The sequence below is a fragment of the Podarcis muralis genome, chromosome 6 (assembly GCF_964188315.1).
Source record: "Podarcis muralis chromosome 6, rPodMur119.hap1.1, whole genome shotgun sequence".
Taxonomy (NCBI): Eukaryota; Metazoa; Chordata; class Lepidosauria; order Squamata; family Lacertidae; genus Podarcis; species Podarcis muralis.
The window spans coordinates 3,422,342-3,441,316 of record NC_135660.1 but is presented as its reverse complement, the minus strand read 5'-3'; the positions used below and the strand labels follow the sequence as shown (position 1 = coordinate 3,441,316).

General features: G+C 47.3%; 1 protein-coding gene across 3 annotated transcripts in view; it reads right to left on the bottom strand.

Moving 5' to 3' along the window:
• MASP1 (MBL associated serine protease 1) overlaps nt 1-18,702 on the bottom strand; it is a 106,725-nt gene extending 88,023 nt beyond the window's left edge. The window contains exons 1-2 of one of the 3 annotated variants that reach the window (XM_028731887.2): nt 18,283-18,702; nt 8,279-8,504 (exon numbers count right to left, since the gene is read on the bottom strand). In XM_028731887.2, the coding sequence (XP_028587720.2) occupies nt 8,279-8,504; nt 18,283-18,287 (231 nt within the window). In that variant the 5' untranslated portion in view covers nt 18,288-18,702. The remainder of the gene's footprint in view (nt 1-8,278; nt 8,505-18,282) is intronic. The other 2 variants (XM_028731888.2, XM_028731891.2) reach the window with 2 other exon arrangements.
• Nucleotides 18,703-18,975: the final 273 nt, after the last annotated feature.

Genomic DNA, 18,975 nt, shown 5'->3' with positions numbered 1-18,975 from the left:
AGCTGTTCTTTGGGGAGAGTTAGAGATCCCAGGCATATTTTTTCATTATTGCATTTAAGCGCAGGGCTACAGATGGCCCAGGCCACACCCCACGGAACAGCCTGCTGGGCTGGCAGAATAGCTGCAAAATTAGAAAAACATGGAGGATTAACTATGGTGCTGTTGGGAATGAAGACAAACAAAACCCCGATCTGTGACGGCAGTTTCGAAACTGCACGGGTTTTGCAAAGAAATGTGCAGGAGGCAGCAGTGGCGAACGCTCAGGCCCCCTGTGGCAGCTGCAGCAAAGCCTTGGCCAAAGACACGCTGATCCTGTGGCAATTGAGGAGCTGCCAGGAGCCACGGAAATAGGGGCTGGCTTAGCTCCTCCAGAGTCAAGCCTGTGCTCAGCTGCTTCCCTGGAACGCAGGGGGCCAGCTCAAGATGTTCTTTCCTCCTTGCACCAAAACGAACCTTGCTTCTCTGATTCATGTACCACTCCTTGTTGCCGCTCCTTAAATCGGAGGCGGAGAGCCTTCTTCAGCCTGAGGAATGCTTTCCCTTTCCAGGGTCTTGTGCTAGTGGTGGACGGGGTCAGAAGCAAAAGTAGGCGGAGCAACACTTTCCCCCTTCCCCTCACACCTCCTCTCCAATGGAAGCCGAAAATCCTCAGGTGAGCCCCTTCTCTCCATCCCATCAACATCAGAGGCATAGATGGTGGTCACATGACACAGGGCCTTTTCTGTGGCTGCTCCCAGATGGTGGGACTCCCTCCCAAGGGAGGATAGCCTGGCTCCCTCCCTGTTATCCTTCTGTCAACAGGCTGAGACTTTCCTGTTCAGATGGGCCTTTGGAAGCTGAGGTGCAGACAATGTTAATCACCACCAGGCTGTTGTCAGGGCAAATCGTATTTTAATTGTCGGTTCTAAATGTGTTCTGGTGTATTTTAATTATTGTTTCCAACGGGTTTGTTTTTATTACTTTGTATTTTATGAAGTTTTAAAATGTTGAATCCCAGCTTGGGAAGGAAGGCGGGATATAAATACATTTAATACTTTTAAAAGGTAAAGGACCCCTGACAGTTAAGTCCGGTCGCAGACGGTTCTGGGGTTGTGGTGCTCATCTCGCTTTACTGGCTGAGGGAGCTGGCGTTTGTCCGCAGACAGTTTTTCTGGGTCATGTGGCCAGCATGACTGAGCTGCTTCTGGCGCAATGGAACACCGAAACCAGAGCAGCAAACGGAAACGCTGTTTACCTTTCCACTGGAGCGGTACCTATTTATCTACTTGCACTTTTTTGGTGTGCTTTTGAACTGCTAGGTTGGCAGGAGCTGGGATCGAGGAACGCAAGCTCACCCTGTCGCGGGGATTCGAACTGCCGACCTTCTGATCGTCAAGCCCAAGAGGCTCAGTGGTTTAGACCACAGCACCACCCGCGTCCTTTAGTACTTCTTATAAAATAATAAATGAGTAATTTGGTGTGTGTGTGATGATAGTCTCTTTAATAGAGCCTGACATTAATAATAATAATAATAATAATAATAATAATAATAATAATAATAATAACAATAACAATTTTTATTTATACCCCGCCCAGCCAAGGCTGGGCTCAGGGCAGCTAACAAGCAATAATAAAAACAAGTTGAATGAATGCAACTTAGAAACAAGATTAAAAGGCAACATTAAAATATTGAAACATTAAAATACAGCCTCATCACAGGAGGAGAAAGGAAAAAGAAAGAGGGGGAGGGAATCAAACTGATTCCAATCCAAAGGCCAGGCGGAACAACTCTGTCTTACAGGCCCTGCGGAAAGAAATCAGATCCCGCAGGGCCCTGGTCTCATGAGGCAGAGCGTTCCACCAGGCCGGAGCCAGTGTTGAAAAGGCCCTGGCTCTGGTTGAATCTAATCTAACTTCCTTAGGGACCGGGACCTCTAGGGTGTTAACAGCTATCGCTCTTGCCACCAGGCTCTTTCCAGCAGGGTTACTGTGTGAATCTGGCCACAGCGCCCTTGCCCCAGTGACTCTAGTTTCTAGTGGCTTCTGAGCAAATGCAATTGCCAGGCCAAGATTAAACTTACAAGCGTAAAAAATCATCATTGATGCTTTGATCCTTGTTCAGATTTTTGAAAACAGCTTGGGCGAAGGGGATGCAAATCCCTTTCACACCCGTTTCTGGGTCTGGACCTTTTTAACAAGCTGGGATTCCTGCTGACTTGAAAAATGCAAAACAACTCTGCAATTCCTGCTGCATAACAGAAGCCCCACAATCCTACAGAGGCTGGGAGATGTCTGCTAAGCGGGTGTTTGATGTTAAACTGGTTGTCAGCTCTGACTCACTTCTCTCCAAAAATAGCCTGCCCCCATCAGTTAACCCCTGGGGTACTCTCAGTGGTTCCTCTCCCACCCCCAAAGTTTCTGCACCCAGCTAGGGATGGAGGGTAATTTTAATTTCGTTTGCATTTTCATGAGAAACTACACAATTCTCAAACCGATATATGCACCAAAACACACAATCTTTAGAAATACACACTTCTCTGATGTACAAAAACATATGAACCAAAATGCACACCAAAGCATATACTAGGAGGAACTGGGCCTAGAAATGAATATTACATCAAAATTACATACAAGAATGTCTTGTGTCAGGTGAAACGGCTTGCAAAATTGTGTTTAGCAGGAGAAATTCTTGTTAAAACAGCTGTGAATTTTCAAGACAGTTAAAAAAGAAATTGCAGATGGTTGCAGAAATGTAGAGGAAACGAATAACGTAACTAATATTTGCAATAGATGGGAGAGTTTGGGCAGACATAGTTCCTGCCATCTTAGAAGCTCTCTGCAACTGGACAATTTCCTTCTGGAAAATGATTAGTAAGATAGCAGGCACCTTCCCTTCCTCTCACATCCATTCAGCTAGGAATGGACCTCACAGAGTTACGTGGTCCACCTGGGAAGACGACTGATGCAACCTCAGGCCATGTATTGCGACGGACCAGTTCCGTGATCCATGCGTCATTCAAACCTGCTCCTGGTGTGGCCTGCCTGACAGTCTTATGGTTTCTAGTTTGTATCCTGAGCAGCCTTCAAACAGAGGAGGAGGTCAAGGGTGCTCCCTAAAGTCCTGCATCAAATTCCTTCTAGATTTTCTGTGTACAGTCATACCTCGGGTTACGAATGCTGCGGTTGCGCGGTTTCGGGTTGTGGACTGTGCTGAACCCGGAAGTACCAGAATGGGTTATTTCTGGGTTTGGGCGCTTGCGCATGTGCAAAAGCACAGAATGACACCACCCGCATGCACAAAAGCGCCGAATCGCGTCACGCGCATGTGCAGATGCAGCACTGAGGGTTGCCAACGCTGTGGGTTGTGAACATGCCTCCCGCATGGATCACGTTCGCAACCTGAGGTATGACTGTATACTTAGGGCCAGCCTCCCCGCAAAAAGCTCCACAACTCTGGAGGTGTGTTATACATGAGGACATGTTATACACGGAAAAGTACGGTATATATTATACAGTTTGATCCCCAATGGTCCTATTCCCTGGGTTCTATCATGACAGCTGCCCATGCTTGTGTTTGCATGCATGTGTGATGAACAGATCACATCGTGTACTACCCATAAATTACTTTGGTGTTTGAAAAAGCGCTGTGTGTACTATTCTTTGCGAGTCACCATCGAAACAGCTGCATGGATTGCCCCTTCCTCAGCCCACAAGCACTTGGCAAAAAAGAACTTTACAGTTCCCCAACTGATGGATGGCAGCAAGACTCTTTATGTCAGCCTGATAGCAGCTATTTAGCAACAGACGTGGGATCTGAGTTTCTCTGGGGAACCTCCCACCCAGAAAAGTTGGTCATACCCGTGATAGGTCTGAATCATACACAGTGATATTGGCGGAGATAAGTCATCTCCCCAACCTGGGCAGGTTCCAACATTTTCTTCTTTACACCTCCATCACATTAAAAAAACAAAAAAAACGGCAGCAGCAATACCAAATGATCTATTTACTGTATTTTTCACTCCATAAGATGCACCAGGGGACACAGGTGGCGCTGTGTGTTAAACCACAGAGCCTAGGACTAGCCAATCAGAAGGTCGGCGGATTGAATCCCTGCGACGGGGTGAGCTCCCGTTGCTCGGTCCCTGCTCCTGCTAACCTAGCAGTTCGACAGCACGTCAAAGTGCAAGTAGATAACTTGGTACCGCTCCAGCGGGAAGGTAAACAGTGTTTCCGTGCGCTGCTCTGGTTCGCCAGAAGCGGCTTAGTCATGCTGGCCACATGACCCGGAAGCTGTACGCCGGCTCCCTCAGAGCGAGATGAGCGCCGCAACCCCAGAGTCGGTCATGACTGGACCTAATGGTCAGGGGTCCCTTTACCTTTACCTTTACCTTTAAGACGTACCAGACCATAAGACCGCACCTAGTTTTTGGGGGAGGAAAACATGAAAAAAAAATTCTGAATCCCAGAAGCCAGAACAGCAAGAGGGATCGTTGCACAGCGATCCCTCTTGCTGTTCTGGCTTCAGCGAAAGCAACGCAAAGCCTCTTCAGGGCAGCGGGAGGAAGGCTCCCCCTGCCCTGAAGAGGATTCACATGGCTATCCCAGAAGCCAGAACAGCAAGAAGGATCGCTGCACAGTGCTCCCTCTCCCTGTTCTGGCTTCTGGCTTAGCCGCGCAGCCTGCATTCGCTCCATAAGACACACACACATTTCCCCTTCCTTTTTAGGAGGGAAAAAGTGTGTCTTATAGAGCGAAAAATACGGTATATTCATGCATATATATTTTTTTACCATAAGGCTCTGAACTTTGCATTTGGAGAAGATGCAGAGGAAGAAAAGGAGCGTAAGCAGGAAGGGCATGCAGCTGTTAGCAAGGAGAGAAAAAGCCAGAGAAACTCAAAGCAGGACCCACCCCCCTCTCCGTTTTTAATTATTTTGGGAAGCAGAGCTTCAAGCAGGTGGAATCACACAGACATCTGCAAGGCAGTAGTCGCCAACATCTCACACTCCAGTGCTCCTGGCAATGTTTTTCAAACTTTTTAACACTTTGTAAACTCCTCCTCCTTTTTGATTTTCGCCCAAGGAGCTCTGGAAACCTCCCATGGGATCCCTGAAATTCAGGCCACAGAATACATCACGAGTCCCAAACAGACGCCCTCCAGATTGTTTGGACTGCAAGAATATAAGGACATAGAAAAGGGCCAATAGTCCATCTAGTCTCTCCTGGTATGCCCCGCTGAGGACCTTAAGGTCCACAAATGACAACATTTTGGAGGTCCCAGGTCGCAAGGTGGCTAGGCTGGTCTCAACTAGGGTCAGGGCCTTTTAGTACTGGCCCTGACTTGGTGGAACGCTCTGTCCCAAGAGACTAGGGCCCTGCTGTTCCGCCTGGCCTTTGGTTTGGACTCGGTCTGACCCTTCTGTTTCCCTCCCCTTATGGTTTTGACTTTTAAATTGCGGCTGTATTTTAAATTGCATTTTAACCTGTATTTTAAATTGTTTTCTTTCTCTTTTCCCCACCTTCTTATTATGTTTTTACTGAAATTTTATTGATGTTAGCCACCCTGAGCCCGGCTCTGGCTGGGGAAGGCGGGGTATAAATAAATTTTATTATTATTATTATTATTATCCAGCATCTTTTTTCTTACAGAGGCCAACCAGATGCCTGTTATGGGAAACCAGTGAGCAGAACATGAGTACAAGAGCCCTCTCCCCTTCTGTGGTTTCCAGCAACTGGTATTCAGAATCACTGGTGGGAGCAGAGAAGAGCCACAATAGCCCTTTCCTCCATGAATCTGTCTAATCCTCTTTTAAAGACATCTATCACTGCCTCCATATAGGTCTGTATACTAGTTAAAGCCATGGTTTTCCCAGTAGTGATGTATGGAAGTGAGAGCTGGACCATAAAGAAGGCTGATTGCCGAAGAATGGATGCTTTTGAATTCTGGTGCTGGAGGAGACTCTTGAGAGTCCCATGGACTGCAAGAAGATCCAACCTCTCCATTCTGAAGGAAATCAGCCCTGAGTGCTCACTGGAAGGACAGATCCTGAAGCTGAGGCTCCACGACTTTGGCCACCTCATGAGAAGAGAAGACTCCCTGGAAAAGACCCTGATGTTGGGAAAGATGGAGGGCACAAGGAGAAGGGGACGACAGAGGACGAGATGGTTGGACAGTGTTCTCGAAGCTACCAGCATGAGTTTGACCAAACTGCGGGAGGCAGTGGAAGACAGGAGTGCCTGGCGTGCTCTGGTCCAGGGGGTCACGAAGAGTCGGACATGACTAAACGACTAAACAACTAAACAACTAAACAACATCACTGCCTCCTGTGGCAGGGAGTTCCACCGTTTAATCGTGAACTGCACGAACGAGTCCTTTCTTTTATCTGCACTACTTGTGGGCTTCTGGGTTGGGGGCCTCTCCCCAGTTGCAAACAGGATACTGGGGCCAGAAGGATCCCTGGTCCCATCCTGTCGGGCTGCTCCTAATGTCCTCAACGTTACTTGACAGCCTCCACGGAACGGCGCGCTTAAATCCCAAACCGCTGCAAGCAATTATTACGTCTGAGAGCGTTGCGCAAGGGAGTGAGCTGGCGTGAATGGAGATTCCAGAGATGTCTTTTATCCTGGATGAGCCAGAACGATGACAGAATGTGTTTTAAATGGAACGAAGGAAAACAAATGTCACGTAAATAGGAACTGAGAGAGGATGTAGAGGGCAAAGGGTCCTTATCCCTAGCTTCAGACACACACTCGCTTTTTCTCTCTCTGTCGTGGGATGGTGGGCAAAGATGGCTTCAGATTTGGGCAAGTCACCCTCCCTGCCCCTTTTCCCCACTGAGTCTCCCTCGGGGATGGGGAACTGGTTGCCTATCAGGGACTAACAGCCTCTTGGTGGTGCCTGACAGATATTCAGGAACACTTTATATGTGTTGTTGTTGTTGCTGTTAAATTTGTATGCCGCCCTATACCTGCAGGCCTCAGGATACAAATTACAACATAAAAACACAAAATAAAAACAGAAACCTTCCAATTGTCAGGAGCTCAGCCTACACTCGAGTAGGACCCTGGCAGAGACACATACCCGACTGGCATGTTCCTTCCCTCCTGGTTGATCGTTCGGGAGCTTCAAAACCTTTCTTCTGCCCGAACATCACAGCAACCGATGCCAACCGACACCGGCACACTTAGGGATCCACAGAGTTTGTGCATCATGTGTAACAGACCTCAGCAACTCAGCATTTTGGCTAATCTACTTTATTTACATATAAACACACACGGAGCACTGCAACATGGCTCCCTCTCTCTCTAGCATCAGAGAGCAAAGAGGAAAAAGAACAAAGGACAATAGTCCCACTTCACGGAACACAGGAACACAAACATCCTGTCTCCGTCACTTCCCACTCTGTGGAGTCAAAACATACACCGTCATGTGAAAGACAACAATCCCATGACTGCAATCATGGAGCAGGAATTCTAACACCAATAACCTCCTCAAATGCATTTTAAAAGGGCCTTGGATGACAATCAACCAAAGGTCTGGTTGAAACCTGCAGATAAAATCTCTGCCGGACCATAGACCATCCTCCCCTAGCCAGATGTTTTGGAGCACAACTGCTTATGTCAATGGGAGCAGTGCTCTCGCTACTTGTGAATCTCAGCAGCTGGAATACAAACAGGGCTAAAGAAGATTTACACTGATACAGGCATGCAGGTGCCTATTTTTTCAGTGTTTTGGAAAACGCAAACGTCAAGAGTTCACAGGCAACATGGAAACATAGCAGAGGAAGAGGTGCAAAGAAATGAATGCGTGTGGCAAACAATATATCATTTAACTCTGGAATAATCTGTGCATTATTTCCTAGTTAAATGGGAATTAAAGAGAACGGTTCAGCAATGCAGAGTGAAATTTCGAAGCAAGAAAAGAGGCATGGAATGTGAGGTTGGGTGAACCTACTCATCCCCAGCCAAGACCAACTGCTACTCAATCATTTAGTGTGACAGCAGCTACACTTTGGAACTCCCTGCCACTTGATATCAGAAAGGAGCCTTCGCTGTACTCTTTTTGGCACATGCCTTACCCAGATTATTAGACTGTTGATGTGAGTTTTAATCCAGTTTTCGCCCGTTGTTATTTTAACTTTCCCAATACCTTAAATTATTGTTGTCAATGATTCTTACTTATTGTTTTAGCTTTCTTGCAAACCACTTGGAAGCTTCCTCCTCCTCCTCTTTTTTTTTTATGCAATTCAGTGGTGTACAATTTTTATGAAATGAATGAACAAGAGCCAATGTTGCTCACCTTCACAAAGTCATATTCGCAAAGGTAGGACGATTCGAGATCAAAATGCATGAAATAGAGCTTGACCCGAAAGCCGTCCGGCACCGATATGTTCCAAGTCACTTCCGAATCACTGGGGTAGGAGTCTGGATAATTTGGAGACTGGATCTCCCCAAACATGTCGGTCAGTTCAATGGTGTCTGCTTTGACGAGGTGGAAGGCACAAAGGGACCAGACCAGGAAGTACCTGCAGGAGAGACACAGAGAGACCGTGATGACTACCAATGGATTCAAATGACAGGAAAGGAGGTAATAAATAAATAAATAAATAAATAAATAAATAAATAAATAAATAAAAATAATAATAATAATATATAATTTATACCCCGCCCATCTGGCTGGGTTTCCCCAGCCACTCTGGGCAGCTTTCAACAGAATATTAAAATACAGTGGTACCTCAGGTTACAGACGCTTCAGGTTACATATGCTTCAGGTTACAGACTCCGCTAACCCAGAAATAGTGCTTCAGGTTAAGATCTTTGCTTCAGGATGAGAACAGAAATCGTGCTCCGGGGGCGCGGCAGCAGCAGGAGGCCCCATTAGCTAAAGTGTTGCTTCAGGTTAAGAACAGCTTCAGGTTAAGTACGGACCTCTGGAATGAATAAAGTACTTAACCTGAGGTACCACTGTACAATAACCTATTAAACATTAAAAGCTTCCCTAAACAGGGCTGCCTTCAGATGTCTTCTAAAAGTCTGGTAGTTGTTGTTCTCTTTGACATCTGGTGGGAGGGCATTCCACAGGGCGGGTGCCACCACCGAGAAGGCCCTCTGCCTGGTTCCCTGTAACTTGGCTTCTCGCAGGAGCTGGACCTCAGTGTCTGGGCAGAACGATGGGGGTGGAGACGCTCCTTCAGGTATACTGGGCCTTTGAGGCCATTTAGGGCTTTAAAGGTCAGCAGCAGCACTTTGAATTGTGCTCGGAAACATACTGGGAGCCAATGTAGGTCTTTCAAGACCGGTGTTATATGGTCTCGGCGGCCACTCCCAGCCACCATTAAACATCAGGAACAACTCTCTGATGCTAACGGTTGTTCGACAGGGGAACGGACTCCCTCAGAAGGTGGTGGACTCCCCTTCATTTGAGTTTTTAAGCAGAGGTTGGAGGGTCATTTGTTAGGGATGCTTTCGCTGTGATTCCTACATTTCAGAGGGTAGGACTAGAAGACCTTTAGAGTCCCAGCCATCTCTAGAAGTCTATGATTCTATGATTCCCTAGGTAGCACCCTCCCAACCCCTATCCCAGTGCCGGATTTACGTATAAGCTATTGCTTAGGGCCCCACTCGCTTGGGCCCCCCCCCAAAGAAATTAAAGGAAATAAACCTGGATGTACATTTCCAAAATATAAGATAAAAAACAAATAAAATAAAACCTACATACAGCAACAGTGTTTTGTGTTGTGTGGGCTCCTTTTTTATTTTTTATTGATACAGCAAGAAAAGAAAAAAGAAAACACAAATACCAAATTACACACAGGAATAACAATAGATACTGAATTTTCTTAATAAACAATAAGACACAAATTGGTCTTAACACTAAAGACCCAACCTCCCGTCTATTCCATATTTTGATTTATAACTTATTGCCAGTACACACTTTTATCATTATTAATACTTTTCTTTGTTGTTGTTGTTGTTGTTTAGTCGTTTAGTCGTGTCCGACTCTTCGTGACCCCATGGACCAGAGCACGCCAGGCACCTCTGTCCTCCACTACCTCCTGCAGTTTGGTCAAACTCATGCTGGTAACCTCGAAAACACTATCCAACCATCTCGTCCTCCTTCGCCCCCTTCTCCTTGTGCCCTCCATCTTTCCCAGCATCAGTGTCTTCTCCAGGGAGTCTTCTCTTCTCATGAGGTGGCCAAAGTCTTGGAGCCTCAGCTTCAGGATCTGTCCTTCCAGTGAGCACTCAGGGCTGATTTCCTTAAGAATGGATGCGTTTGATCTTCTTGCAGTCCATGGGACTCTCAAGAGTCTCCTCCAGCACCATAATTCAAAAGCATCCATTCTTTGGCGATCAGCCTTCTTTATGGTCCAGCTCTCACTTCCATACATCACTACTGGGAAAACCATGGCTTTAACTATACGGACCTTTGTTGGCAAATCCTTTTCTTAATATATCTTAATTCTTATATCTGCCTTGCAACTATTACGGAAGTCCCTCGAATGCTGCAACCGAATTTAAATTACGATATTTATATTTCAAATATTCTTTGAAAACCTCCCATTTTAAAACAAATTCCTGCTTTGATTTATTCTTTCTTTTTTCTGATAGACCATCTAATTCTGCATATTCTGTCAGCTTTTGGATCCAATCTTGTATAGAGGGAATTTCATTACTCTTCCATGGAAATGGAAATTGAAGAGTAGTGTTGTGTAGGCTCCTATGATGTGAGTCATGGGCCCTGCCTGCTCACCTGCTCCCTAAAATATCCCTGGTTTGCTCATTTCTATATATAGGGTGCCTACATTGTGCATGGACTGTTTGCAGGGCAACATGGGCAAATGACTTTAGATACCTATGAGGTCCATCAACTACCATACAGCAAATATTCAACACAAAAAACAGTGACAATTGTTGTTGGCAAAGGACAGCTGGACATATAAAGGGCCCCATTACCTTCAGGAGCTTAAAGGTAAAGGTACCCCTGCCCGTACGGGCTAGTCTTGACAGACTCTAGGGTTGTGTGCCCATCTCACTCAAGAGGCCGGGGGCCAGCGCTGTCCAGAGACACTTCCGGGTCACATGGCCAGTGTGACATCGCTGCTCTGGCGAGCCAGCACAGCACACGGAAACGCCGTTTACCTTCCCGCTAGTAAGCGGTCCCTATTTATCTACTTGCACCCGGGGTGCTTTTGAACTGCTAGGTTGACAGGCGCTGGGACCGAACGACGGGAGCGCACCCCACCGCGGGGATGTGAACCGCTGACCTTTCGATCGGCAAGCCCTAGGCGCTGAGGCTTTTACCCACAGCGCCACCCGCGTCAGGAGCTTAGGGCCTCATCAAACCTAAATCCGACCCTGCCCCACCCCCACACATTCAAACCTACCTACACTGGGAGAAAGCTTGAGCTTAGATCCCAGGAAAGCCCAGCTAGTTTCTCACAAAAAGAGAGAGGAGACTAGTGCCTGTACATTTTGCCTCATATCTCAGTTCTTCAAAAGCTAGAAATTTACTCTTTTTAAATCTGGCAATCTGGAGATTGAGATTCACCTCCCTCTGTGTGGAAGCCTATGCTTTGAAAGCATGTTCGGGCTGAAAACAGAAATTGATGAACTGATAAGTAACACAAACAAGAGGGACTTGGGCCGGCCCACCCATGAGGCAAGGTGAGGCAACTGCCTCAGGTGGCAGAATCCACAGGGGCAGTCGACTCCAATGTCGATATTCAGTCCCCTCCTTCTTCCTGAAGTAAATCTCCACTCGCCTCTTCTTCCCTGTTGGGGAGGGGGCACCATTTTGTGGTTCGCCTCAGGTGCCAAAAGGTCTTGGGCCGGCCCTGGACTTGGGTACTTGCAGGAGGGATTTGTGGGGCTAGGAAAACAACTGGGTCACTGAGGGTTTGGGAGCCACGAGGCAGTGACATGCTGATGATCCAAGGAATTCATTGCAGGGTTCTCGGGTTTGATGCTCTGAACTGGTATATATAGTGTGCATGTGAAGAGATTTTAATTGGCTGATCTGGCACCCAGTTCAAAACAAGGACAGTTAATGAGGCTGAGCTGGAGCACGGGTCTCTTTTCCTCCAGATGAGTTGAGGTTTCTAGCAAGTAGGCTTCTGAGAGTCCCCATCTGACCACAGAAGCTGCAAGCCAAAGGAAAAATCTGCTCAGAATATATGGACAGGGACGTCCTCTAATGCCTCTCTCTCTCTCTCTCTCTCTCTCTCTCTCTCTCTCTCCTCCCTCCCTCCCTATCTCAAAGGCTACAACATGATGGAAAAGCCTTCTGAAGACAAAATTGGACCATCACAGCAACCCTGTATGCAAGAAGCATAAGTTAACTTACACCAGATCCAAACCCCAACCAGGAAGGAGCACAGCTATGGCCAGCTGAGCTGGCCCAAGCCTGTCAGAACAAGAGGCGCCATGACAGATATTTATAAAAATGATGCGCAGCATGGAGAAAGTAGAGAGAGAGAAATGTTTTATAATAATAATAATAATTTATTATTTATACCCCGCCCATCTGGATGAGTTTCCCCAGCCATTCTGGGCAGCTCCCAATCAACTGTTAAAAACAGTACAGCGTTAAATATTAAAAACATCCCTAAACAGGCCTGCCTTCAGATGTCTTTTAAAGATAGGATAGCTGCTTATTTCCTTGACATCTGAAGGGAGGGTGTTCCACAGGGCGGGTGCCACCACTGAGAAGGCCCTCTGTCTGGTTCCCTGTAGCCTCACTTCTCGCAATGAGGGAACCGCCAGAAGGCCCTCGGCGCTGGATCTCAGCGTCCAGGCTGAACGATGGGGGTGGAGACGCTCCTTCAGGTCTACTGGACCGAGGCTGTTTAGTGCTTTAAAGGTCAGCACCAATACTTTGAATTGTGCTCTGAAACGTACTGGGAGCCAATGCAGATCTCTCAGAACCGGTGTTATGTGGTCTCGGCGGCCACTCCCAGTCACCAGTCTAGCTGCCGCATTCTGGATTAATTGCAGTTTCCGGGCCACCTTCAAAGGTAGCCCCACGTAGAGCGCATTGCAGTAGTCCAAGCGGGAGATAACTAGAGCATGCAGCACTCTGGTGAGACAGTCTGCAGGCAGGGAGGGTCTCAGCCTGTGTACCAGGTGGAGCTGGACACAGAATTGACCTGCACCTCCATGGACAGCTGTGAGTCCAGAATGCCTCCCAGGCTGCGCACCTGGTCCTTCAGGGGCACAGTTACCCCATTCAGGACCAGGGAATCCCCCACACCCACCCGCTCCCTGTCCCCCCAAAACAGTACTTCTGTCTTGTCAGGATTCAACCTCAATCTGTTTTCCTCCCTTTCCCCTCATGCTACAACTCATGGCCAGCCAATGAAATGGAAAGCTGGAAGGGTCAAGTCAGAGAAAAGAACGTATTCACACCGTGCGGTTAAACTACGGAACTCCCTGCCACAGGAGGCAGCGATGGCCACCAACTCAGATGGCTTTAAAAGGGGATTAGAGAAATTCATGGAGGAGGAGAGGGCTATGGATGGATGGCTGGGAGCAACGATGACTATGTTCTTCACCCACAACTGGAGGCAGGAATGGTTCTGTATCCCAATTGCTGGAAACCACAGGAGGGGAGAGTTGCTCTTGTGCTCGGATCCTGCTTGTAGGCTTCTCGGAAGAGGCATCTGGCTGGCCCCTGTGAAAACAGGATGCTGGACTAGATGGACCACCGGCCTGATCCAGCGGGCTCTCCTTATTTTCAGAGGGATAACAAACTCTTTAAAATAGAGTTTGACTTGGACTACTGTTTTGACAGTGGTGCTGTGGTCTAAACCACTGAGCCTTGGGCTTGCCGATCAAAAGGTCGCGGTTTGAATGCCCATGATGGGGTGAGCTCCCATTGATCAGTCCCTGCTCCTGCCAATCTAGTAGTTCAAAAGCATGTAAAAGTGCAAGTAGATAGATAGGTACCACTCCGGCGGGAAGGTAAACAGCGTTTCTGTGCGCTGCTCTGGTTTCGCCAGAAGTGGCTTAGTCATGCTGGCCACATGACCTGGAAAAACTGTCTGCGGACAAACGCCAGATCCCTGAGCCTGTAAAGCGAGATGAGCTCTGCAACCCCAGAGTCGTTCTCGACTGGACTTAACTGTCAGGGGTCCCTTTACCTTTACCCTTTACTTTTTTTACCAGGTCGCGTGACTGAGCTGAATAAAGTTAGGATCCAGATTAAGTCTCCCCTGCCTAGTCCCACCTAACTCCCAGAATACAGTGGTACCTCGGGTTACAGACGCTTCAGGTTACAGACGCTTCAGGTTACAGACTCTGCTAACCCAGAAAGAGTACTTCGGGTTAAGATCTTTGCTTCAGGATGAGAACAGAAATTGCGCAGCAGCGGGAGGCCCCATTAGCTAAAGTGGTGCTTTAGGTTAAGAACAGTTTCAGGTTAAGAACGGACCTCTGGAACAAATTAAATTCTTAACCCGAGGTACCACTGTACTGCCTTTTGGGGATTTATGCTTGGCCTCAGCTCAGACGGGATGGGCAAATTATGCCAGCATAACGTGGTACCTTGGGTTACATACGCTTCAGGTTACAGACTCCGCTAACCCAGAAATATTACCTTGGGTTGAGAACTTTGCTTCAGGATGAGAACAGAAATTGTGCTCCGGCAGCTTGGCAGCAGCGGAAGGCCCCATTAGCTAAAGTGGTGCTTCAGGTTAAGAACAGACCTCCGGAATGAATTAAGTACTTAACCCGAGGTACCACTGTATCTTCAATTTAGTTGGAGTTGGGGAATGAACACTGGTTGAGCTGGGATGCCCAGTGGAACCCACCATAGGATTGCTCCCTTGCCCTATTCTCCCTATGAATAATATTTCTAATACATATGTTTAACACGTATCCATATATGCCTTTTAAGTGGATTTTTTTCTTTATATCCTAGCCAGCATCTGTAGCAGATTTGAAACCATTTCTATATGTTTTTATTGTTGCCTCTTTTGTGGATGCTTTCATGACGTTTTTATTCTTAATCGCTTCGGGATGTTCCACAGGATACGATTCGTAGATGAAGCGAAATAAATATTACATAGGACTTTTGGGCACGTTATAAAGTAATCTGTTGACTGTGAGGATAATATTTCTAGTATATTTATAAAAGTTTGTGGAGTAGGGGTTTGTATGATTTGCCTGCCACTGAAAAGGCAGTAATGTAGAGAAGCATCTTCGGGGGCTGATTTTTTAGATCTATTATATTTCTACGTCACTTTTAATTCCAATGGATCCCAATGGGGCTTACAAACAATAAGTAACAATAACACGATGGAACGTAGTAGAGCACCACAAATTTAGCATGAACCATATGGAATAAGTAACATAACAACCAGCGAAACAATTACAATCTATAAGGCACTGTTAACAAGTCCTGTATACCTGAAGGAGCGTCTCCACCTCCAACATCCATCCAAGACACTGAGGTCCAGCCCCGAGGGCCTTCTGGCGGTTCCCTCATTGCGAGAAGTGAGGTTACAGGGAACCAGGCAGAGGGCCTTCTCGGTGTTGGCACCCTCTTTGTGGAACACCCTCCCTTCAGATGTGAAGGAAAGAAGCAGCTATCTTATTTTTAAAAGACATCTGAAGGCAGCCCTGTTTAGGGAAGTTTTTAATATTTAATGCTGTATTGTTTTTAACACTTGATTGGGAGCCGCCCAGAGTGGCTGGGGAAACTCAGCCAGATGGGTGGGGTATAAATAATAAATTATTTATTATTATTATTATTATTATAACAAAGCAACAACAGAAAAATAAGCGGAATATCACAATGAAAGCAAAAGTCATATTATATAATTGGCAAAACAATACAGCATTTATAATCTGTAAAATAGTAACTGCATTAACAAAACAGCGACCAGAAAACAACTTAGTGCTGCTACCTTCATACACAAACTCTCCAATGACCTTTCTGCCATTGGATCCTGACTGCCAACAGAACTGCAATGAAGGCACAAATGTTGCCACCCGTCGCTCCCTCTCATCCCTACAAATGTGTAAATCTCTCTACCCCCCTCCCCCTGCTCTTACCCACCTCATCTCAGATGATGAGGCCAGCTTGATAAGGACCTCTGGACAGGAATAATAGGACCATAGAGTTGTGGATTTGAGGTAAAAAAGGTAAAGGACCCTGGACAGTTAAGTCCAGTCAAAGGTGACTCTGGGGTTGCGGTGCTCATCTCACTTTCAGGCCAAGGGAGCCAGCATTTGTCCATAGACAGCTTTCTGGGTCATGTGGCCAGCAGGACTAAACCACTTCTAGATACAACAGAACACCGTGACGGAAACCAGAGTGCACAGAAACGCCATTTACCTTCCCATCGCAGCAGTACCTATTTACAGTGGTACCTTGGGTTAAGTACTTAATTCGTTCCAGAGGTCCGTTCTTAACCTGAAACTGTTCTTAACCTGAGGCACCACTTTAGCTAATGGGGCCTCCCACTGCTGCCGTGCCGCCGGAGCACGATTTCTGTTCTCATCCTGAAGCAAAGTTCTTAACCCGAGGTACAGGTTAAGGTTAAGAACAGTTTCAGGTTAAGAACGGATCTCCAGAACCAATTAAGTACTTAACCCGAGGTACTACTGTATGTGAAACCTTAAATCTTGGAATCCTCCCTTGAAGAAGTCGTCTGTGTAATTCAAAACTTTGCTGCTCTCTTGATATTGGGTGGCAGTCAGGTAAGTTTACTCAAAGTAGACCCACAAAATGAACATGACAAGCATGGGATTTTTGTTGGGGGGGGCAGGCCTTTTTTGGGGGGAGGCAGAACCTCAGTTATCCATGTATTTTTATTGATTTTGGATGATGACAATGCTGTGCACACATTATACTTTCAGAGCACATTCATTCCATCAAAGTAGTCTGGGCCGCTGTCACAGTTGTTCTTCCATGCAGCAACCCCTTCACAAACTACAGTGCCCACGATTCTTTGAGGGGAGAAATTGTCCTTTAAATTTACAGTGTGTACACAGTCTGCGTTAGATCCATTAATTTTAATATGTTTACTCTGCGTGGAACTTAGGCTTGAGCGTGCGCTCTCTGTTTTGTTAACCCCAAGAGAAGCAGAGGGTTTTGTGTTAAAATGTGGGGCGCAGCTTGAGCGTGCCTTAAACAGGAGGTTAGGAACAGGGAGCCTTCCTTCTCCACCCCTCCCTCCCCCCTCCCCCTCCTCTTCTTCTTTAAAAAAAAGGGGGGTTCATTCCTGCCAAGGTTGGCCTTTTCTGTTTCAAAAGTTTCGCTCCAGTTTAAATCCAGCTGCGCTTTCAGGGGGAATGGGTGCATTCTAGTGCCAGGAAACTCAAGGGAACCTCAAATCAGATCAGGGCAGGTATCAACTTTTTTCTGGCTTGTTTTCTCCCTGGCTTTTGTCTGGGACAGCGAGAGATCCAAACCTAAGAGGACCTTCCAGACAGAAGGCTGCTCCGGCAAGCGAGAGACTGTTTTGTTCCAGTTCAAGTTCCACATCTTAAACCAGGAATGCTTTTAAAAAATGTGACGATGAACCCCACATGGTTCAGAAAGCACGAGGCACAGTTCAGTTTAAAACCCCACAAGCACACGTACACGCCAAACACCCCCCCCCCGTGTGTGGCGTTTCCAGTGGAACCACATAGAATCCTAGAATGGGACCCAGAGTGTCAATCTAGTCTAACCCTGCCCGGTGTCGCTTGTGAAAGCTGGCACCCGTCTGTCTCCTGATAAAGCGCCTCGAGAAATATTGGGAGCCAACGAGTGCCAGAATTAAACCTTTTCCTTTCCCAGAAACAGGAATCTTCTCTCTGCCCCTGCTTGCAAGAGTGCAATAGAAGAAATGGTGGTGGTGGATAACCATGGTCGGTGCCGGATGTGGGGGGCAAGCACCCCAAAACAAGGAGCTCGCCCCCATTTGCCTCTCCCCCAAATTTCCTGCTATTAATAGATACTGTTCTCTTTCTCTCAGGGTCCTAAAGATGCGGGACACAGCTCGCCCGTCTAGAAATATACTTCGCCCCTTCTGTGCCACCCCCCCCCCCCCCGATTTTTTTCTCTGGTGCCCCACTGCCCTTCCCAGCCCTCCATGACACCCCTTTCCCCTCGGGTTGGGCCGTAGCTCAGAAGCGGAGGAGCGCGCAGAAGGTCCCGGGGTTCAGTCCCCAATGGCATCGCCAGCTCTCTGCCTGAAATCCTGGACAGCCGCTGCCAGTCAGTGCAGACGCTACAGGCTAGGAGGAGGCAATGATCTGACTCAGGAAGAAAAACAGCTTTGGATGTCCCCGTCCCCCCCGACAGCAACTCACCTCATTTTTCCTGCGAGCTCCGCTGGTCCCGATTACTTTTGATCCCTTTTGGAGAGGCGGTTTTGTTTGTTGACACCGTGTTATTTTGCGCGCTGTCCCCAAACCTTCAGCTGCCGGGCTTATCTTCGCTCAGAGATTTGTGTGTGAAAGACAGAGCCAGGGAGAGAATGCCTCTCTCTCTCCGAGGTCCTTTGGCATTCTCCATGCTGGTCACGCCTTCCCCTCTCTGCAAAAGTCTCTCTCTCTCCCCCTCGCTCTCCAGACGCACACAGACCTGCCAGGGCCAGATCTATCTCCCTTCGCCCAGCCTCTAATGAGGATGTCTCAATCGCCCGCCGCCGCGCAGAAGCGCAACTTCGGCATCCGTCTTTCTCAAAGCAGCGCAGCCAGAAATCCGTTCCCCGCTGCTTTCCTTCTTTTCTCCCCAGATGGCTCTGGAGAGGGAAAAAACATACACACAACAGTTGCTTCTCAACAGGGCAGGAGAAGCTCTCGCAAAAAGAGACGGAGCCCAGTAGAAACCTGCGCAGGATTTCTGTTCGTTCGTTCTTAAATCATTTTATTAAAGTTTTATTACTGTATTACAATTCCCCACCACCCAAAAACTATTCTCTCTCAAACGTCCCCTTTTCTCTGGAAGAAAAGAAAGCAAATGAAATAGATTGTGCTGGAAAATTGGAGGAAGGGATAATA